Below are 23,565 nucleotides of genomic sequence, written 5' to 3'. Positions count from 1 at the left end.
GTAAGTAAATGACTTTTCCTGTCAATATGAAGCACTGTGGGGCAAAAAACTGATGTTGGACCTTTGACAAAAGGAAGCAATTTATTGAATGCCACATAAACTGACTTGAGAGAAATAGTGTATTTATTTCAGAAAGGGTAAGTAATATTTCACACCTGTGTGTGTACCTATCGCATTATCCCCATAAAACACAATCAACACCATCTTGGGAAAATGACTTAAAATAACATCAAAGGACACATTCATGCTGCAACCCCATTGTTGTTGTGTTTCGCAGTGTTAAATGTTGTATGTGCACACATGGTTCATGTACGGGGTCCTGCATTGGAAACACGTAGGAAGTGAGAATGACAGATGGTTCTGTTCCTCCGCTCTGTCAAGCAGGCTTCAACCCCACGGCTCTGTGGCTCCGTTCCTCTGTATCTCTCATGATGAGGAAAGATGGGGCAGGTCAGTGCTTTGACAGAGGGGAGCAATGTGAAACAGACACCTGCCTATGTCATATGTATGAGTTACTGACTTAGTGGATGGAAATGGTGAGGCTATTATAAATGATGGAGAGGAAAATTAGGAAGGGAGTTGTTGTTGGATTGTACAGTAAGAGAAAGGATGCATATTAAAGTAAATTAAGTTTGGATTGCATCTTTGTACTGATGCTTTAAGGAATAAAATAACCGCTTTTCCTCTGCTAATGAATGATATTTGAACCAATCTGCTGATCCGAAGATTCTATAATGTAACATCAAGAAGCTTTTTAATTGCCAAAGAACCATTAAGCCAATTGAAGAAGCCTATACAGCATAAAAGTGAGTACATAAATAAAGTTTAGATCTGAGCAAACTGCTTCGGTAACATCACTCCTCTTTGAATACTTTTCACTAAGCTTATGTTTAGAAATAACCAGATGAAATTGGTTCTGCTGGTTCCAATCTCTATAGAGGGATTTTCTTCATGCTTCTCTGTAGATTAGATAAGGTTGATTTCCGCAGGCAGGGGTAGAGCTTCTGTATTAAATGATAACTTGCTTCCAGTATTTGTGCAATTGCTTGCTGTTTTAACCAGAGCTTTTAACATGTTTGCTCATTTACCAGAATGCGGCCAATTTGGGGTAAGCTAGTGTAGGATGAAGCTTAAGTGATTCGGCATCAAATATTTATTGTGTGACCACATTGGCGATTGTAGGGAAAACAAAGTGAGGCTTGATGTGCCTGCATTTAGCTGTGGTTTCATAGTACTATTCCTCTATTTGTCTCAGTGGCCTTCTACATTAAAATGGGTCATATTGCATCATTTTCATTTTTAATAGCATTATGTTTCTGTATTAAACTATATTTGTGTAATACTTACACACTGAAACAATTCGGGCAATTCCGGCTCCCTTGGTGCATAGAGAACCTCTGTTAAATATTGAATCAAACAGTGTTGCTTAAATTCCTGGCCTTTAATAACATGCATATTGTGTTATATTAGCATTATGGTAAATGCATATCAGTAATGGTGTTTAAATGGCTTTGCTTTTTTATTTTACTGTGGGAGAGTAAACAAAAGATAACATTTATTAACTTTTTTTGCATTTCAGCTTTTTTAAATAATAATAATAATGAAAATGGCCTGCCAATTTACTCCTCTTTAGGGCATCCCACATCTAGAGGAGTTTGGTTTTTCATCAGAACAGATTTGGAGAAATTTAGTATAACTTGCTCATCAATGGGTCTTCTGCAGTAAATGGGTGCCGTCAAAAAGAGTTGATGAATAATCCACACTACTCAAGTCAATCAATTCATGTAAATCTGCTTTTTACAAACACATCATTAAGGTGTTTTAATATTAAACTGGCTAAAATATCCATCGGTGCATCCGAAAATTGTGTACACCGTTTGGGAATGTACCACAACTTACTTCAAGGAAAAAGTTCTTGAATGTAAAATGAACGAAAGCTCAATGTTTTATATGTCAAAACCCACACTCAAAAAAATTACTCTTTGGCTGAAGATGATTCTTTCATGGACAGTGGTTCAACATGTTTGTACCATGTTATTTGGACATGAATAAATCAAGTTCTAAGGACATGTCTACTTTTAGTTGAGTTTACTCAGTTTGCTTTAGTTTATCCTACATGAAATATCTAAGTAGAGATAACATGTTTACATCATGTAGAACCACTGTCCAAGTTTAGCCAAAGTGTTATAAAACATTAGCAAGTAAGATATAACTTTTCTTTACACATGATGTAGGTTGATTGCAGTTTAAGGATGTTACTATGTGTACATCATGGGCGTAGGTTTGGTCTCAGCTTTGGTGGGGACACCCCATAACCCCCGCCCCCCGAATTATTTTGTTGTAAGATACCAGTGATTTAATGGTGATTTAGTATAACTGTATAATCTAAAAAATGCACTTTCAAAAAAGAAAAATCTGAGACTGTGTAATGCTGAACAACCAATCGTTTTATTAAGATAAATGATTATGTACATTCGTATTTACACTAACAAAAAATACTCTGCCACAAGGAAACAAATCTAAATAAATAAATATAACCTTTTTCTATTATAAACACTATTTACCCTCCAGTAGACTCACGTTTATGTTGACTGCAATATTCTAAGTTAAGGTAACTTACAGGCTAATTGACATTCAGTTACTTGCTAACGTAGCATTCTATCATCCTGTGTAATACTATCACCAGTTAATACTATTTTCCACAGAATCTGCATTTGAAAGCCTGGTCAGTCACTACTGCTAGTTTATTTTTGTGGCTAGCTAGCTATTTTGCCTACTTACACTCTGACTCTGCTTTATGAAAAAGCTTCTTATGTCCCCTTTCTTCTTCTTGGGTGGCATCTACAAAGTACAAAAAAAAAAAAAAACCCAGAATATTAAAATGTTTTTACTCTGGCCTTGTATGTGGCATAGAGACAGCCCTGATAACTTACTGTCGGCGTCGTTAACATGCGCGCGCTCACAAACCACCCGCTCGCTGCTAGTGCAAGCACAAAAGTAGTCCCGGCCCGCGCGTGTAGCCTTTCAGATACCACGCCACCAATCAAATTACAGCGTTTTTTGTACTGTCGTCGTCCTGGTCGTTAGAATCGATCCAAATAGCAGTGCAAAGGAGCTTGCTAAATATTGGTGGGGACAAATTTGTCATCTCAAAATATTGATAGGGACTAGTACCTAGCGTCCCCCCCTAAACCTACGCCCATGGTGTACATCATACACTAGCACTCTCATTAAAGTTGCTTTTTTTAAATTAAGTATTTTAGACTTTATTTTAACCAGGTCCTCAACCCAACCACAAGCCCCACACTTCACCACAATGGTAACTCGCACAAAATACACTAATATAAAGTCTTTTTATAAAATGCCCACATAATAGAGCATTAGACATGAAAAAGTCTCCTTATCACATTTTACTAAAAACTGCATAAAATAACACTTTATTTCAACATTTTCCTGTGCAAAGCATGATGGGAAGTGTAAAACTTATTTTGAGGTACTTAATTGAAACATGTTCTTTCAAAATGAAAACTTTATGTTAAACCAACGAGTGACAGTTTTAAGTCAGTTTAACATGACACAATCATGTTGAAATGAAAAATAGCCTAAATGGCATTAATTCAACATGAATTGTTCAGGTAAAGTGAACAAAACTGAAAAATCATTTTTTTGAGTGCACCGACATACTTGTTTAGAAACGTTTTCGACTGTTTCACTTATAAAAGCTGCTGAATTTAATTGTGCGTATTTCTCTCCTGATTCAGATACAGACAGCTTTTCCACTGAAGAGAGCAATATTATGGATGGAGGACTCAAATCTGTTCAGATGAAGAAACAATCTCATCTCCATCTTGAATGGCTTTGAAGATGAGTAAACTTTCTGCAAAATGTTATTTTTTGGGAGAACTGTTCCTTTAATTTTGGATGTGGAATATTGTATAAAACAAACTAAACAAACAAACAAAAATAAATTCCGTATTTTCCGATAACTGTAAATAGCAGGCCTTGCTGAAGAGCCTTGCACAACAATGTAAGTGTTATTGAATCACTTAAAAATGTTTAAATCTGTAATTGAAATGTAATCTTTGTCTTCATGCCAGTTCAGTACTTCTATATTAAGTCCTGTCAATACTAATGCTAATGGCATATTCAACATTTTAATTAAGCGATTAACAATGCTTAAAATAAAACCAATACCATTTGTTGAAAAATGAAATCCTGTTCGCTGTTACACATTCCCTCCTCTGTTCTCTGCAGTGTGAACATTTCCAGTCTAGTAAAAGTTTTTGTTTTTGTTTTTTGGGGGATGGCGGCACTCTCAAAAACAATAGACACTGGTGCCAGTCATCATTACTCATTATATGATAATTTTTAATGAGAAATTTGTCCCATTGTAATGTTTATGGAGACCCAGAAATGTCTAATATGTCACAGAAAAAAAGGAAGAGAGAGCTGTAGAAATGAGATTGTGGAGGGAAGGATGGGGTTCTTTTCTTTCTGGAGTTACAGACCACGGTGCTCTCAACAGATAAAACACATTCCACACTAAAACTGAAACAGGATGTCTGTTTGTTCTACTAATTGCATAAATAAAAGAATGCACCAGTATTTAAAATAATATTTTAACTAAAAGGATTATAAAAATTCTATATAAATGTAAAGTTATATTTATGTATATTTATGTATGTATATATATATATATATATATATATATATATATATATATATATATATATATATATATATATATATATATATATATATATATATATATATATATATATATATATATATATATATATATTATGCCATATTTTTGCCCGTGTAATTTGTGAGGAAATTTATTGGACATTTCCAGAAATTCCTCCTTGGACTATTAAGTTAGTTTACATTTTATTAACGGTTTAAAATTACTAATATATATGTACATTTGAAGTGTAATGTTCTTTATTTAGGATTTAGTGCATTTATTTTATTTTTATTTTTTTTCTTTCTTTCTTTCTTTCTTTCTTTCTTTCTTTCTTTCTTTCTTTCTTTCTTTCTTTGTGTGTTCCATTGAATAACCTGTTATCAGTAATAGCTCAGATAGGTGGCTGTATTCATATTTATATGGCACGTCATCATATACTGTATCACTAAAATGCCTGTAATACCTGTAAAAAAAAAGTTGATTGTATTTTTTTACTATAATATAATAAATAGTATTCATATAATAAAGTGATCCTGATCAGCCTGTCTATTTCTTAATTAACCCTCACAAATATAATTGTTGACTTACATCTATGGGCTTGCAGTATATATATAAACAGTTTTCTCACTCCATAAATTGTTATGTACTCGCGCATGCAGTCGTAAGATATGAATTTACTATCAGTCGAGGTGAACAACTGCATACTGTTTACTTTTTTTTATTTATTTTTTTATCTATGACCACTGTCACGTAAATCCTTTCATCCTTGCAGGTAGCTTTATCTGCAGACGGCAGAGACACAGTTAATCACAGATGCTCACAGGACAAATAAAGTCCAATATACCTTAGGAAAAGAACCACAGATGTCAACAAGAACTCTGTGATGTCTGTCTAGCAGTATCTTATGTTGGTTATTCCTTATTGGGTAGATCTTCAAATACACAATACCGATTTCGAAGTACCTAGGTGTGGATAGGAGTGTAGACACAAGGCTGAGATACTTAGTGTGGCCTAAAGGGAACCAATGCCCTCATGTTTTCGGACTCTGAGAAATCTTCTGCTTTAGCGATAGCAGAACTTACTGCTGCAATGTATGAAGCTGTCAGCCGCAGCGCTGGTAATTTTTGTCAAATGTGCAGATGGCTAAGTGGTTACACATTAATTGTGTGAGGCCATGGTTGGGCAGGACATTTTGACTCTGAACCACTCAGAGTTCAAAGAGCAGGAGCATCAGAGATCAGTTTACAGTTGAGTAAAAACATGATTCCACAGCAGAAGAACAAGAGTTCACCATTGTGACCCCAAAAGGCTGTTTTCCCATTTAGTCTGAGGAGTTTGTACTTATAAAACGGCAATTTTACCCATGCTGTCAAGATATCAGATATAATTCTTTCTTTTTTTCATTTTGTTTTTATAGAGCTTCACAATAAGATTTGATAGCAAACATATAAAGCTTAACAGATCAGTTGTTCATGTATGAATCTTTTGTATATATATATTGTGTGTGTGTGTGTGTATATATATATATATATATATATATATATATAATAAACATATTTTTCTTGATGGGGTTTTGAATTATTTTTGTAGCCAATACTTTAATGATAGATAGATAGATAGAGAGCTAGAGAGATAGACAGACAGCAATATTGTTAAAATTAAAAGCAATATTATTAAGGAGCCTTACATATTTGTGTATACAATAACAGTTTGTTATATTATCATAATCATTATTATTAGACCTGAGAAAACACAGTAAATCACTAAAAATAGTTAAAGCAAACTATAAATGCTGAAGTTGTATATACTTCTATTCAAAGAGCAAAAAGTAACTAAAAATAAATAAATAACTAAAAATAAATATTCAAAAGATTTGAAAGCTGAATAAATAAGTTTCAATTATCATACTGATGTATGATTTATATAACAATATTTGGCCCACGGAGATAAAACTGTTTGAGAATCTGGACTGAGGATGCATAAATAAAAAATAAAATAAAATAAAATAAATAGGAAATCGCCTTTAAAGTGGACCAAATTAAGTTCTTAGCAATGCATATTGCTAATCAAAAATGAAGTTTTGATATATGTACTGTAGGAAATTTACAAAATACCTTCATGATATTTCCTTATGATTTTTGGCACACCCCAAAAATTAAAATAATACATGTGCGACTTAAGACTGGTTTTGTGGTCCAGGATACAGTCTATAGCACTTATTTTTTCCCCCCTTCCCGAAGATGGACCTATTTTACCGTCTCGGATATTTGTTACGTAATGGTTGTAGGTTGTACATTGTGCTTACGGCTTTGTACACTAGAGTTTGGCAGCAGTGTTTTGCCTGTTGCAGAGTGCGTTATTTTTCGTTGCAGATTTGATCGCTTTTGTCGTTCTGCAGGTGCGTCAGTTTTTAATCTGCCCAGTAGGTGGGACTTGATGCTCGGAGCATGGACCTCTCTCCTTCTCTCTCTCTCCCTCTCTCCCTCTCTCTCTCTCTCACACACACACACTCTCTCTCACACACACACACGCACGCACACGCACTAGACTGCGCTCTGACTCTTAGTCTTCAAACCGGAGCTCCAACAACCTGGAACTGTGCGACAAACAGCACCGAGGAGACGGGGAAGCTTGTACCATGCAGCCCGGAGAGGAGGACAGCCTGGGACCGTTGATTTTTGAGCCTTTTCTACATTGACGGAGTATTCCCCCCCCCCCCCCTCTTTTCTTGGGGACATTACTGCGATCTAATTGATCTGACATACCTTCACTCTCATCCACGCACCCGCGCGCGCTCTCGTATAACCGTACGGATACCCGTTGCCGTTGAACATTAGTGGGGAGCTAAAACAGTGAGGGAAGCACCTGGCAACATGGATTTATTCTCCATCCCACCCCGCGTTTGCTGGTGGAGGATCCTGTTTCTCCTCAGCATCTTCAAAGATTATATGAGCTCCATGCTGGACTGCCCACCGACCTGCCGTTGTTCTACTACAAACATCTTTTGCAATGAGTCTTACCAAGGGAATTTCTTTCCCCTCCTGGCACCGCAGGACACCGCGAGCGATGGGAATACCACTAACAGCCTCCCGGACCTGTTTGAGAACATCTCCTCCATGTAAGTCAAGCGCACAAGTGTCCATCACATGTTGAGTCCATGTGTGCATTGAGATCAACTCTCAGCCTCCCACTCACTCCAGGCTTTGTGTTGATGTGTGGGATGATTAGAAAGATTTTAGTGGTGGCCAGTAGCTAAAAATGATCTTAAATTAATAGAAAATGTCAATTGGATTGCAATTGAATGTACATATTAAATCAAGAATAAAAAGGAATCAGATTACTTAATATACACAAAGTAGATAATCAAAAAAAAAAAAAACTGTACCTTGGGACAATTAATTGCAAAATCTGAGCTTAAATGCATCTGGGTTTTTGGCTTCACAGAGAGGAGTCTTTATAGAAGCTGCTTTGTATTCGAGACAGGAATCCCAAAAGGAATTTTGTCACATTCGTGGGCTTCGTCAAAGGTGCATTGTGCTATTAAAGAGAGCGAGAAAGATAGAGGTAGAAAAAAGCTTTGCATGAGTTTGAAATCACACACCAGCCTATATTAACCAGTGCATGGAGATTTTGAAGTCACATCTTATTTTTGCATTCATTTCAGGGCTGCTAATCCAGTGTTCGGCTTCTATTAGAAGGTTAAAGTCGAATAAGTAAATGGAGACATAAACATTAATGTTGTAATAGCCATATGATGGTGTTTATGATGGTCTCTGATGGTTTTGGGATAAATAAGAGAGCTGCGTAATGGCCCTCAGCTGATCTGAACAACTAAATAATAATGCCTGGAGCAAAGGAAACATTAATGTTGTTGTCTTCAACCGACTTTGGATACCAAATAATGGGATGAATTGCAAAAGCTATTAGTTTTGGCAGATTAAGACGACCATTCTTCTTTCTCTATCTCAAAGTTTTCCTCATACGGGCCATCTTGTGGCTCAACACTGTACACGCCATCAGTGTTCATTTCAATAATTTAAGCTACAGATGTGCAAAAAGTGAGACAGATCGCATTACCGTTGTATAATGTCAATGATACCGCAACAGTGAGAACAAAAGAGTACGCTTTGGTGAACAAAAACTCGATTCATGCTTGATTCTTTGTTGGGAGTTGCCTACAAAGGGATGCCATGACAACTCTATAAAGTTCTTTGTGACAGATTCACTTTCCCCCATCGCATTCGATCAAAGAAACTGCATAATCGTGTATGCAAACTGGTGTATGAGCTCAACAGGGAGACGATTTTACAGCCCTGTCTCCAGTCATTTTGTAAGGCCACTAGAGGGGATAGTGGTAACCTTTTCCAGTATCTAAACTGGAAGTTCAGTGTGCACTGATCAGGAAGCTTGTGTCTAAATTGTGCATATCCTTTCTCGCTTATATGCTTTTGGCTAGTTGTTTGCTTTAAAGATTTAATTCTGTGCAGTAGCTGTAGAGATTTCAGCACCTTCTGATGCTGGACAGCTCCTTAACTCACCCAGTTTTTGGCATAATCCTGGTCTTGTGCTGCCCATTTTGGGTGTTTCTCTTATTTGGCACCCAATCTTGGAGACCCTACCAATTAGTTTGAGATGTAAATCAAAAGGTGGACACCCAAAATTTGATGTGGGGTACTTCAGGAGCAGGATTGAAAGTTTTCCTGAAAAAGAGGTCTACATTTTTAGTCCGCATTCCCAAACGAGTCATCAACCCACTTCTATTGTATTCGCTTGACCTTGACCAATTTACAAATGATGGCAATTCTCCTCCTTCAGGCTAAATAGATTCAATGTTATTATTAGAGGCCAACTGAATCCTTGGAGGAGACCGGGGCAAGTTGTCACATGGGAAACTTGTCATCTGGTCAGCAGTACATACAATTAACTAGGTTTTGAAAAGTCAACAGATACGTTTTTTACATAAATGTTAGGACGGGGCAGTGTCAATTTTTGATATTTATAAATGCAGCTCATTAAACACAGTTTTCCAATTTTCTCATATTTGTTTAAGTCTGGCTTGAAAGCTGTTAAATTGCCCATAATACTGTCAGCTATTTATATGCAGCTTCCTACTGTGACAACTTAAGAAACACTGTGATATGAATGGTTGGCAGACACACCACCGTTTAAAGGTTTGGGGTCAGTAAGATTTATTTTGCAATGAAGATTATTATTTTTCAAATGAAGTCTCTTATGCTCACCAAGGCTGCGTTTATTTAATCTAAAATACAGTAATATTGTGAAAAAAAAATAAAACAACTATTTTATATTTCAGTGTAATTTAAAATTACTTTTCCAAGAAAGAGTAAAAAGTGTGACAACTGTTGTTTCTACTTATTAAGCAGTTCCCTCCTGAGAACTTGAGGACAAAAATGATTTTATTTTACAGTATGCAAATAATAAAGTTTCCTTGCATACTGGGACAGCTTAAACGGAAGTTAATTTATTTTGTTGTGCTAGCATAGCTTTATTACAGAGGCTTTTTTATTTTGCATCGTTTAAATGAATGTTTATAATTAAGCATCTATTGTTTAGAATATTACTGCTTTTTAGGTTTACAGGGACCCTGCAAAGTATTTGGAAAACATAATCATTTTATATAATCAAGTTGCATTTAAAGAAAGAAAAAATAAGCACCATTTCCATAAAAGCTAACAGCTCTGCTTGTGAAATGTGTTAAGTTAAAACAACAGTTTAGATTCTAGTATGACACTTGTGTGTGCTTGAGGGAAAACTCATTTCATACATCCTCTAAATATCACCTTGGATGTAGAAAAATGTATTTTGTCCTGAGAAAAAGACTTACAGAATTTATAAAAGCTACCATGGGCCACTATATAATATAAATAATGTGAAATAGTATTTGTTGGCATCACAAGTGGATGAAGTCCATTCATTTGTGCAGTTTTGAACATTTTTGAGTGAGAATAACCCGAAGTAGAGTTTGTCATGCTTGGAGCTACTATCTATGGTCCCCCCCCCCCAGCTTTGTTGTAGTCTTCTGTTTGTTGTGCATCAGAGTAATCGAGTACCCTAGTGTTGCTCATTTGTTTTCATCAAGCCTATCCATTACGCTAATTGTCTCTTTTTGTACTCTCAATAATGGTATTTCTGTATTAGCAGCACTATTCTTTTATTTTGCTAATGGAATGTCATAATGCATGGCCAGAATATGAACAGCATACCAGATCCCTCTTATTTAACTCTATATGTAACAACAACAACAACAAAAATGCTCAGTGAAGTCAATATGAAAGAATCTAGCTTGTTAATTTGCCATTGCATTTATGATTGTTCTGACTTCTAGAAAGAGTATGAATATTGCTTTTTAAACAATGATTCATTTACTATTGCGAGTTTTATCACAGGGTTAATAAGAATGCAGTTTGTTACTGCCGACTAACACAAGTATTAATATTGACAACTTGATATTGATGGTATCAGACAGTTTTATGATATCTGATTTTAGATTAAAATGAACTTTCATTCTGCTTTAAAAAAATCTCTCTCTATATATATTATTTATTAACAGCTTAATTAATAATATAATAATATATAATTTTTTTTTAATTTTATTTACATAGGTTAGAGGAAATTTATTTATTCCTTTATGAAGGGTAAACATCTAAAAAATAAATAATAATTTCAGAATTATTTTTATTTATTTATATTTGTACTTATTTAATCTATTTATTTACTAAACGGTTAATATAATTAAATGAAGGTATTTATTTATTTATTTACAAAAGGTTCAGTACCTTAAATTTCAAGAAAATATATATTCATTTCAATATTATTTTTAAGTCACTTACTATTGTTGATTGACCATCCAGTCTCCATTCAGCCATCCCAGGGGTCTCTAACGGTCGTCTGGGAGCCTAATTTCATGTGTGATTATAAAGAGTGGATTAGCAACAGTTCCAGATAGGCCTAGTTGAAAATGACTCCCTAAAATCTAAATGGCACTACTTTGGAAAGATCGCCGAAGCTCAATTACACCGAAGCTTTCAAAAAGCGTTTTCAAAGTAAAGCGGCCGTTGCAAATCGGCACCTATAAAAGCCATCAGCAGTGTCACATACCTGCTGATAGATGGAAAAGGCATGAAAAAAAAATAGGTTGCTCATTGAAGAACATTTTAATGGAAATTCAAACACTGTATACTGATGTGTTGTGCTGGTCGTTGTGCGTAAGAAGGATTTTATTTTCATTTTTTCATTTTACTTCGCTCGCCTGCTTGCTAGATTGCTGCTTTCAGGTAATCAAACAATAGCTTCAGGGCACAAATGGATCTATAATTACTCTCCTTATGTGACGATCAAACTTGAGCAGGAACCAGGAAGGGAGAGTTAGCTGCCATTTAACTAGGTGAAATGTTGACTAAGAGTTTGTAGATTGGGTTTTTGGTTTGGAAATGCTTCATGATATGTGACTTCTAAGGCGTCTTTTGTGCTGGCAGGTGTGGTTATGCGCAAGGCCAACTAATTTCGGGAAGGTCTGTCTGGTCATGGCTGCTGGAAACCATGTTAGAAGCTTTGAAATCATCCATGGCATATGTTGGGCTAGGAGAGGCTGCGAAGAGGGTTGCTCTCGGAGTGGCGTACTGTATCTAAGGAAACGCAATAGGATTTCATTTGCATCAGACTTTTTTTTGTCTCATGCCCTGATTGTAATACCGTCTGTGGGAAAGGTCATGGAGATATAGGGACACTATGGAAATGCTTGTTGTTTGTTGGATTCATGAAATTCATGGAATATTCATTGGGTTTGTAAATGTCACGTGAACATCAGTAAGCAAGTACAAAACCTTTACAAACAGATGTGATCTACCTCACATCCGTCTCAGAAACGGAATCTTATGAAATCAGGCTATATATATTGTGTTTTAAACTTGATAACCGATTATAGATTAAATACATATTATATTTACAATTATAGATGCAACTTTTTATTTTATTTAATTTTTTAGATGGATTTTAGACACATTTTATTTGATACATTTTTAAGATATTCTTTTTTTCTGTTTTTCTTATTAAAGAGTTACAGTAGAAATGTCTTCAGTTTGAATTGAGGAAAGTTATAGATTTATTGCATTATACAGATTCCTTTCAACAGTTTTATTTAGTTTGTAAAAGGGCTAAATCCCTTAATATCGCTAAATATCCTACATTTAACAGAGAATTACATTATTACTACATTTATTTACAATAGGAATAGCAATGTTTTTAAGTAGATTTATTTCATTATATAGATTCCCTTGAACAGTTTTGTATTTAGTTTATTTAAAAAAAGGGTGAGATCCCTTAATACTGTATCACTAAATATCTGGTTTGACAAGAAATAACATAAAAGGGTTAGTAATTTCTTGAGTTTGAAGGAAAAGTATAGATTATTTGCATAATTTTTCTTTATGCATTTATTAATTTATAAAAGGCTAGACATCTTAAATTTCAAAAGAAATCACAAATTACTTTAAACTGTTTGGAGTTTAGTTTATTTCTAAAAGGGTGAAATCCATTAATATCCCCAAATATCTTACATTTAAAAGAAAATAACATTATTTATTTATAGAAGGTGTAATATCTTAAATTTAAAGAGAGATCATATTTGTTTCAGCTATCAGCTATCCTATTTATTGTATCCTAATTACCTGAAGCTCATTTTACAAGGTGTAACAACCAGAAGCAAACCTACTTCGAAAAAGCTCATGAAATCGCTGCTGCTTTCGGTCTCTGCTTTAGGTTTAGTAATTGTTAGCTCTGTCTTCTTGGCAAGAAAATCAAACTGACCTCATGCATAACAAAACTACTTCTGTTTGAAAACTATTTGGAAGACAGGCTTATTGGCTTAAAGGCCTTTTCAAAGACAAGACAGAAGAGCTTTTGCACTTGTTTGCTAGTTACAGAGCTTGTGAAGTCTAAGCAAAGTCCCTGTTTTATTTACTTTATTCATTTATTTACAGAAGCACAGGTGCCATTTGAAAATGTTGAGAGCCTTAGGTGTCGGATCAAAAGAAAACTAGGTTTTCATCTGTGTTTTTCAGAAATGGTTGTTTGACATTCTTAACCTAGAAAACTCTGCCATTGTAGCGTGTGTTATTATTAAAAGCCCTTTTGTGACTTTTTCTTTGACCTTGGGAGCTTAAAAAGCTATTTGTTCATCATTACGCTATGATATTGGTGACATAAGCTCATGCATGAATGAGCATGTCGTGTGCATTATTATTTTCAATAACATTTTAGACTAGACAGGCTTTTAACAACCCGTTAAAACAGCCAAAATAATGCAAAGTTGTTGCTAATGTGCAAATTATGGATTTTGAAGGAGCACACGAATGATCTCGGGGCGCACTAGCATGGACTGACCCGCTACTGTCCTGAGTACAGTAATGGGAAGCATCCATTTGTGTGACCCCTGATGTTCATAATGTGTCTGGAGGCCCTATTTATGATAACCATAATGGCAAAAAGATCAATATAGAGCAGGCCAACCTCAAAGACCCTCACGGTGTGGATGCAGATATGAACATGTGACAGTCAAGGTCTCGCTGTGCTACATTAATCAGGAGACTTTCCCAATAACGGCTTTGCTCGTTTTTTCCATTTCACGTGTTGTTATGGGTGGCTGCCTTCAGTCATAAATAATCCCGGCGTGTCATTGAAATGGGGCCGTGTGCTATCGATTGGAGATTCTTTCCGTAACATTGAAATGGGTCGTTTTGGTTTATGTGGGGTTGATGGAATTTGTCCAGAGGTGGACATGTTTACGAAGTGGGAGATCTGGGGTGTGGATCCGCATATTAAGTCACACCAGTGGACCCGTGTTTGTATTTGGCATGCAGAACTACATACATACTGTACACACATTTTATTGTTTTCTATCCCTGCTTCTTGCCACTGATCTTACAAACATACATACATATCTTATTTACAATTGTGGGTTGCTTAATAATAGTTGTATTTGTATCAAATATTAAGAAGGAGAAGAAGGTAATTTACATTAGTAGTACTAGTAGTAGTAGTAGTATTAGTAATATTTATAATATATTAATAAAATTATAATTATACAGAGTAAAATTATTATTAGTAGCAGTAATCACTGTCATGTTGTTGGTTAATATTAATGATGATGATGATAATAATAAGTAGATGTAGTAGTATCAATACATAGTTGTTATTATTATTATTATCATCAATCAATAATATAGTATTATAATGTAATCTCATTAATATTATTTTAAGTAGAAGAAATAGTAGTAGTAGTAGAATATAAATATTAAATAACAATCAATAAAAATATGTAAAATAATAATAATAATAATAATAATAATAATAAAAGTATTTAAAAAATATCTTTATATAATTGTACATATTGAGTAATTTGTTATTGTTATTATTATTAGTAGCAGTTGTAGATGATGATGATAATACAAATTATAAATAGTAGAATCAATATATGAAGTTGTTATTAATGATAATAGTACTAACTGTAATATTATTACTGTATATAATAATCACAAAATGTGATAAATTATTATTATTATTAGTGGAATATTAATATCAACCTGTAAAATACATACAGTAATAATAATAATAATAATAATAATTTATTATTATTTATTTATTTATACTCCTACTAACCACCTTAAAATAATAATTTTATTTATGGGCGCCTTTATTCAGACACTCAAGTTTATCAGTACATTCACTAGACTGCTCTAGCTGCTGGCTATACGTGACACTAAGTAACAGTAGGAAGTTGAGGCAAAATGATGGCCGCTGTTGCATCGAAACAGTGTGGTGCAAAAATATGTGCATGCCACCCCCCCTCCTGCTGCTTCAACAAATAAGTTACACAGTGCTTTGTCAGACCACACACTGAGAACACTTCTGTTTGCGTGTTTGATGGGGAATGTTCCCTAAATTTAGCTGAATGCACTCAGTTGTAAGAATGACAGCCAGAGATCTCAAGGTCACATGGCCATTTAATGTAGATTTGTAGATATTTTGGGTAAGCGGTCATATAACTGTTGCTGCAAGGTTATTTTATTTTTTTATTTTTTTATTTTATTTTGTTTAACTGTTATTTTATTTTAATGTTTTTAAGTACCGATTTTGTAATTAACAAAAATTGTAATGTTTTATTTTATTTTACTGTTTTGTTATTGTATTGTAATATTTTGTTACTTTATTTAATTGTATTAAATATTGTATCTTTTTTTTTTTTTTTTTTTTTTAAGGTTTACCACTTTATTGATAGTGTGAGATGCTGGCTTTACATGATGCAGCTCTTGTCTTGTCATAAAGCCATTGTCCTGACATCCGGACAGGTCTTGTAGTGGTCATAGACCATGATAAAATATTGATCATTCTCTCCTTTCAGCACATGATAAAGCCTCCTTGCCTGTAGAAGACATAAAAATAAACTTCTGTCTTTTTATGACTAGGAACATTGTAAATGGACAGTTTTTGCAGTTCTTTTTGTGTGCCAGCAAGGCAATTTTTAGCCACTGTCAATGATGAAAGTTAATGAAACACAAGCACATCCCAGCGATTTTTCCTAATTCAATAGAAAACTATTGATTGAGCCAAAAGTAATGGAATAACTGCGACGGTGACATTCCAATCTAGAATATTCGCGGCTAGACGGAGGATAATACGAGGGAGGGAGTTTTAGGTTTCAATCATCGACGTGTTGGAGGTAATTTCGTCTGCTGCTGTTTTAGATTTCCTTCGTTTTCATTTTCTCTTTTTCCTCACGCTGTCCCAACTTCGTTCAAATTTTTTTCCCTATCCCTCCTTCTTGCCACTGATCTTTTATTCATTGCATGGCTAATGAAGCGCCTGATAGACTGTGTGGATGATCCGCAGCAGTTTATTTCTCGGCTAGAGAGCAGATGAGAGGCGTCCACAGGTAGGCAGTAGCGACGTCTTTAACGGCATGCCCTGTTCATGCTCGCCTGCCTGCTTGCTTTTGCAAAGGACTTGAATATATTTGCTCTTTTCCATTTTCATTTTGAAATAAAGAATATCGGACCCTTTAAATCTGATAGTAACATGAATTTTCATTGATAAGATCACACTGGACAACACTTGTAATATTATATTTGTGCAACTTTATGTAAGATCTTTCTCTCTTACTTCCTCTGCCACATTTGAAATCTCCTTACTAAGCTTTACACCTCTAGCGTCTATGACACGTAAGCCTGTGCATTAAGACTCAACACATATTGACTTTGACTGACGCTCTATAAAGCCGAAGAGGCCTTATAGTAGTCTGTAAGCACAGGGCCAAGGGCTTCTGTGTGTCCAGAGGGTCCTAGTTTTATTTAATACTCATTGCTATTCACAGGAAGCCACAGCAATTGGAAAACAAGAGTGGGCGTTACAAATGGGATTTAGCGTCTCAGAGGACACCTGGGCCAGGAAGATGCAGGTTGGGTTTAGCCACGTATCACTGTTGCCTGAGAGCACCTCGTTTTTTTGGGGTCTGTTTGGGATTCCAGCAAAGCTTTTCTGTGATGAAAGGCTAAGTGGGATTTTGCCTCCTATCTCAGGCATTTCTCTGTGTAATGAAATGTTACTTTCCAACTGCAAGTGGCAGAGTCTCTATAAGGTCATTGCGATGGTGTCTTGAAAACTTGTTTTGGGATCCAAGTCGTAGGACTCTGGTATAAATTGACTGCCTCCTCTGCCAAGTGTGCGTTGTGCGTCAGGCTGGTTCTTAGACATGAAGTAACCCAACCACAGTGTGATCAATCTTGTAGTGGGTTGGAAAAATAGCAGTTTTGAGCAAACTTTTATATGATAATATGGAGATTTCATTAACAGATCATTTAAATATTTAGAAGTACCTTAAGACTTTATGGTATTAAGACTTTAAACTTTTTTTTTTTTTTACTTTTAAGTACTTCATCTATTTTTCTTTTCAGTTACAATATTGAAATTGGTTTGAATGACTTGATAAAGTTGTAAAACCTGGTTTAAATATTTTATAAGCAGATATTTTTTTACTGGAAACTCATTAAGAAGACTTTTTTCATGCAGTGTGTTTGATATTTAGATCTCATAAATTGCTAAATTGCGATTTTTCATTTTTAGTAGGGCTGCTCCGATCACTATCTGCCGATCGTTGATGCGCATCTCGTCAGTAAAGCCGGTTCTCTAATCAGCGGTTAATTCCATCAGGTTCGTGATTTCACATAGAGCAGCTGTTACTACACAGAGCCGTTGTTAGAGAAGATGTGCAAATAAACACTGGAAATGAACGTGGATTTGCACACCTTCTCAGTTAACAACGGCTCTGTGTAGTAACAGCTGCTCTATGTGAAATCACGCACCTGATGGTATTAACCGCTGATTAGAGAACCGGCTTTATTGACGAGATGCGCATAACAATCGACCAATCGTGATCGGAGCACCCCTAATTTTTAGGAATGCTAGGGTATTTTGGGGGCTTCTAGGAGCTAGATTAAGCTTGTCTGTCTCTTGATTGTAAAAAATAAAAATAAAAGTGCTTCATCTGATTTTCCAGTTAAAATATCAAAATGTCCTTGAAACAACATTTATTTGAAAAGAATTGTATTTCTTCATAGATTCTTAAAACCTTGAAAAGTTGTTTGGCAAGTTTTGGCAGGCGAAATCCAGTCATTTCAAAAGGAGTCCACAAATTTCTGAACTTTTTCATATGAATTTACCACATTGATCGACAGAAAGCTGCTTAATTTGAGTCATACATCACTACACTATAGTAGACCATTTCCCCTTTTTGACAGCAAAACTTTGATGAAATAACGTTAATCTGACAGCTTTTGTTTTTTTTCATTTTATCACTTAGTGAAAGTGAAAACTTGAGAGTAAGATCACTCACTGAAAAGTACAAACATCTTAAAATCGGATGAACGTAAGTGTAATAACCCAAAATATGCATAGTAAATGGTAAAGCTTGTTAGCAAACACTGCTAAATAATTAGCTTATAGCATATAGTTGTTTACAAAGGAATTATTTATGCTTGCTGTTGTCCTGCATTTACCAAAAATAAGAACCGACTCTAGATTCATAGTCGTGGCTATTATCATCATCTCAGTGTGATTCAAATGGTCATTTTGTGGCCACATATGTGTTTGTGGTCTGGGCCCGTGTCCTGCTGTTGAAAAGATGTTGCCAATCTGTTTTCTTTGATAATGAAAAGTTTCCAATCTGCCTAACAGGTGCTCTGACCTGGCCATCTCATTTATGAGATTCAGTTTGTGGCGAGCAGTGGAGAGTGGCCAAGATCCAAGATCTACAGGCCTAATTACCCAGCTGCCGCTGAAGATTTTTTAATTTCCTATAACAGCAAAGGAGAGAAACATTCCTGCACCTGGTTTTAATGGCAAATCTGTCTTTCCCATCTGTGAAATGGAGGCGTTCTTCATCGTCTGTCCTCAACACGATTGACCAAAGATTTGGAGAAGTTGCCGTCTATGAAATCATAGTTTATATTAATAGTTTGATGGCTCTGAAATTGTTTTCTTTGCTTATCTGCACAATAAGGGATAAGTGGCTGCCTGATCCCGGATCAGTGCTTCCAGTCGTGTTTCATTTGTGAATTGCAGTGGAGAAAAGCCTCGCAGAGGGTGTGGGCCGTATTCCTCCTCCATCGTGAGAGGAGTTTTAATGAGAGCACAGCCGATGCATGTCCTGCGCATTCATAAATAGCTCTCCACCCCCGTCAAACTCACTTCATCCTCCATCCACCGGCCCACGGTTCTAGTATTAACATCCAGCAAACATGGTAAAACAGTAGAGGGAACAAGGAGTTCCTCTGCTGCCTGGTGCACGTCAGGTCTGACATTTAGCGCCATTATCCTATTAATGTTCAACATAAATGCATGTCAGCTTTTGAGGCTTTTGAACAACTGTTGATTATACTTTTAAATAGATCTGATGTGATCACTAGAATAGTTTCTTGTTAGATTTTTCTACTTATTTTTATTTATCAATTTAGTCCCCTAAAGCTACCTGTCCTCTGATCATATGAAGTCAATACTTCATGAAGGCTGTATTGGAATGTATATTAAACCTAAGAGATTAATTGTAAAAATATATCTCTTTTTGAGGTCTTTTGCTATAGTGTCCACACAGTCAGTTATTTATAACCAGGTAATAGCAAATGCAAGTCTTCTTGAAGGTCTTCCAACCATATTTTACCTGCTATGAGTTCAAAAAGGTCACAAGTTTTGCGATATTTCACAACAGTATGTGAACTTGGTATGTACATATGTTTTTTTTTACCTCATTTAATGTTGTATTAGTAGCTAACTACACCACAAAAAAAAAGGTTCCTGTATTGATAGTTTGTTGAAGCAAAATGTGTTTATTTTGTCAGTCCTGTAACATTTTCTGTATGACTGCGGTGTCGTTCATTAGATTAGAAATTGATTTGATTTGATTTGAGTTCCTTTAGTCATTCATTGAGGCAAATGCTGAATTTGTCCATTTTTAGGATGAATATTTAACACTATTTGTGTACCTCGTGGTGTACACACATGAACTTGTAAACAGATTAATCCAAAAGCGATTATTTGAAACAGATTCTTTCAATTTTGTAGTCTGTTTTGTTCCAAGAATCATTTTAGATGTTGAAAATGGATGTGCAACGCATCTAAATCCAGCTTTTCGCCTGGGACTGGCTGACAACTGACTCCCAACTGTGTCTCTGGGCAGCGTAGAAATTCCGGTTAAGTGCTTCCTTTCTAAAAACAATGTTATTTGGCTTTTTTCAGAGTAATAGATTGGCAAAGAAATTTAGAGTTTGACTCAGGCTTCAAATCGAAGTTTGTGTTTGTAGCGATTTCGTAAAGGTTAATTGATCTTTTTCCCCCCTTATGCTAGTGTTATGCTAGTTATGCTAGTGTTATGCTAGTTTTTTCTTGCTTTGTATTCTTTCCAACACATCAGAGACTTTCCTGTCTGGCCTTGATTTCATCAAGCTAAGACACCTACGAATAGAGAGAGAGAATAAGGAAACTGCTTTACACTTAATTCCTTTTCTATTCAGGTCTTTATATTTTTAGCATGGATTGCTGGGTGGCTCATTTTAAAACCTCCAGTGTATTTTTTTTTTCTCCTCCTGTTGAGCACAAATGGCATTGGCAGGTCATGCCTTTAAGTAAAAATGAGCAATTATACGACCATAATTTGCCATAATTAAAGTTTGAAAATTGATATGAGCAAAGAACATCAACAAAGGAGATGTAGTTCACGTACATTCATTACTTATTCATGTGGATATCTTGTTTTAATTAATTCATAATTGCTTTGGAAACTTGGAGAGCTCACCACTGTTACTTTTCCCTAAATAATTACAACCATGTCACCCAATGGGATGTTTTAGATTGGTAATTGGAATTTGATTTAAGTGACTTTTTAAATAGTTCAAGCCCAAAGAATACAATGTAATAGAATGTTTAAAAAGACTGAACATTTAATAACCTGATAGGTCTGAGCAATTAAGGGGAGTGTTAAATTTGAATTGGCAATATTGGCGAGGAGTAAAACGAAGACTAATAACTATGGAAATAGGTTGGGTTTATCTTCAGCCGCCAGTGGTAGTGTGGATGCGTATGACACATTCAGTGCGGTGGTATATAAGAGCTTCCAGCAGTTCCTGTGGAAATGCTGGACCATTTAAACATTTGCTTTTGCTTGGTAATGGCTTTTGATTTGGTTAGATCTCTGCCATATTACCAGGCTGGAAAATGTTCAAGGAACACATGTTAGAAGATTTTTTTTTGGGAGAAGCTAATGTTTATGTGAGTTGATTAACTGTACGTTATTCTGTCTTTTCCCCCACAAACCAGTTAGTCATAAACCTCATAGCTGTAATCAGTGTTCAAATCAATCATGCAGACTCAAGAAGTTTAGACTTCATGGATTCAGTTAAGAGTTCTCAAATGTCAGGGATGAATCTAATTCATTAATATCTATCAAGTTTTTTTTTAGAGCTAGTTCACCTAAATGAAAATGGCCATCATTAACTCACCCTCAAGTTGTTTAAAACCTGTATAAGTTTCTTTCCCTTGTTGAGCACAAAAGAAGATATTTAGAAGAATGTTGGTAACCAAACAGTTGATGGTAGCTATTTTGTTAAGTTTTTAGTAATTGTTTCAACGTCAGTGCAGAAAACTGGTCTGAGGAAAATATTTAAAAGTGTAGATATTTTTAGCTCACATATTGAAAGTAAATAGCATTAAGTCTGTTTCATTAGTACGGAGCCTCGCAAATGACAAGCAAGAAAAAATAAATAAATTGTGTGCATGATTTACTAATTCGTTCCCTCAATGTACTAAAACGTGCACTTCAGCCTGATAAATGCAGCCTTCACATGGAGTATATGCTAGGCTAGGTTGCTAAGTGTACAGTCAAATGATAATGCATCTAAGCCATCCTCACCTGGGAAGCTCGTATTTTTGACTTGAGTTGTAATTACAACGTCAGGTGCAATTAGATTCCTTTGGTGGGAGCAAGATGGCAGTGTACCTTATTCCACACGATACAGCAATTTTTTTTGCTCGTCTTCCACACTGTGATAAAGAATGTGCATTGGTGTGTTTTTGCTTAGTTTTTATGCAATTTATGAATTTGATGCAAATTAATGTTTAATATGCAGATTAATATGTATTCTAGCATAGTTGTCAGGGTTATTACAGTTAAAGGTTGCACTTTATTTTACAGTACGTGTACTAACATGTACTTATAGTGTACTTACAGTGTATTTATATAAGAAAGTTCTGGTAATACAAGGTAACTACATGGGGTAGGGTTAGGTTTAGGGGTAGGTTCAGGGTTAGTACCTAGTTATTACATAGTTATTACATAGTGATTAATAAGTACATAGTATGTAAATGAGGAACAGGACTGTAAAATAAAGTGCTACCCAGTTAACTACTACAACTATAACTGAAACAATCTAAAAGCATACGAAAATGGTTCTACTCATAAATACAATCTTTCAGATGCAAACGCACCATAACTAACAAAGACATCAATTGTCGATTGTTTGTTCTGAATGTCAGACTTTTTTGTCACTATTTGTAAGGAGCTAGGCATTTCTAGCTCAAATTATAAAGCCAGCAAAGCTTTAATTGCAGGTCTGTCGAAAGCGAGAGACTACAAGAAAGATAGATGACAGATCTCGACAATCATCTCTCGAAAGTGGGGTTCAGGGATTGAGCATATGTCCTTAATTCTCTTCGCTAAAAGACGCACCCCGCCCACTTGTTACGAATACCCTTTTAGAAACAGCCGAGCCCCTGGATCATGTCTTTAAGTCCGACCCCATATATGTCTATCCCAGCTAATTGAATTCCTCAAAATGAGAAGATCTTGTCTGCCAGAAAACCTGAATGCTTTAGTTCCCATCAGCAGGTGAAGAACACATGGGGTTTGATGGCAGAACCCTGATGTGCTCCCTGCCCGTCTCATCCCTGCTTCTACTTTTCAGAATTAGTTAGGAAGACGGCGAGAGAGCAGTTCCGCATGTAGCTGCTCAGCGAGGAGACGTCAGGGGTGGAGCGGCTCATGATGATTTTACAGCTGTCTGTGGAATAATTGAAGAGTGCTGTAGAGCGAACTACATGCAGTGGTAGTGGTGAAGACCTGCTTCTGTGTGTACTTCAGAGCCGAGTTGTGTCCCAAAGGTATATCTAGTATAGTATATGTGTGTGCATATGTGTGCGCACCCTGGTGGGAAAGAGAAGAGTCAAAGCCCCCCTCTCTTGGGTGCCTTTGTGCAAGAAGAGGGCAGACCTTGTGATGCATTATTCATAAAGTTATTTCTGGTGAGTGCTATTGGCAG

General features: G+C 35.6%; 1 protein-coding gene across 4 annotated transcripts in view; it reads left to right on the top strand.

Annotated features, from left to right (window-relative positions):
* LOC128014143 (NT-3 growth factor receptor) overlaps positions 1-23,565 on the top strand; it is a 238,740-nt gene that overhangs the window by 14,268 nt on the left and 200,907 nt on the right. The window contains exon 1 of one of the 4 annotated variants that reach the window (XM_052597474.1): positions 7,205-7,805. The exons of 2 other annotated variants lie outside the window; for them this stretch is intronic. In XM_052597474.1, the coding sequence (XP_052453434.1) occupies positions 7,561-7,805 (245 nt within the window). In that variant the 5' untranslated portion in view covers positions 7,205-7,560. Of the gene's footprint in view, positions 1-7,204; positions 7,806-23,565 lie in introns of those variants that run through there. One more of the 4 variants, XM_052597473.1, reaches the window with a different exon arrangement.

This window comes from Carassius gibelio, chromosome B25 (assembly GCF_023724105.1).
Source record: "Carassius gibelio isolate Cgi1373 ecotype wild population from Czech Republic chromosome B25, carGib1.2-hapl.c, whole genome shotgun sequence".
Taxonomy (NCBI): Eukaryota; Metazoa; Chordata; class Actinopteri; order Cypriniformes; family Cyprinidae; genus Carassius; species Carassius gibelio.
Note: the sequence above shows the minus strand (reverse complement) of the source record. Positions and strands in the feature narration are given on the sequence as shown.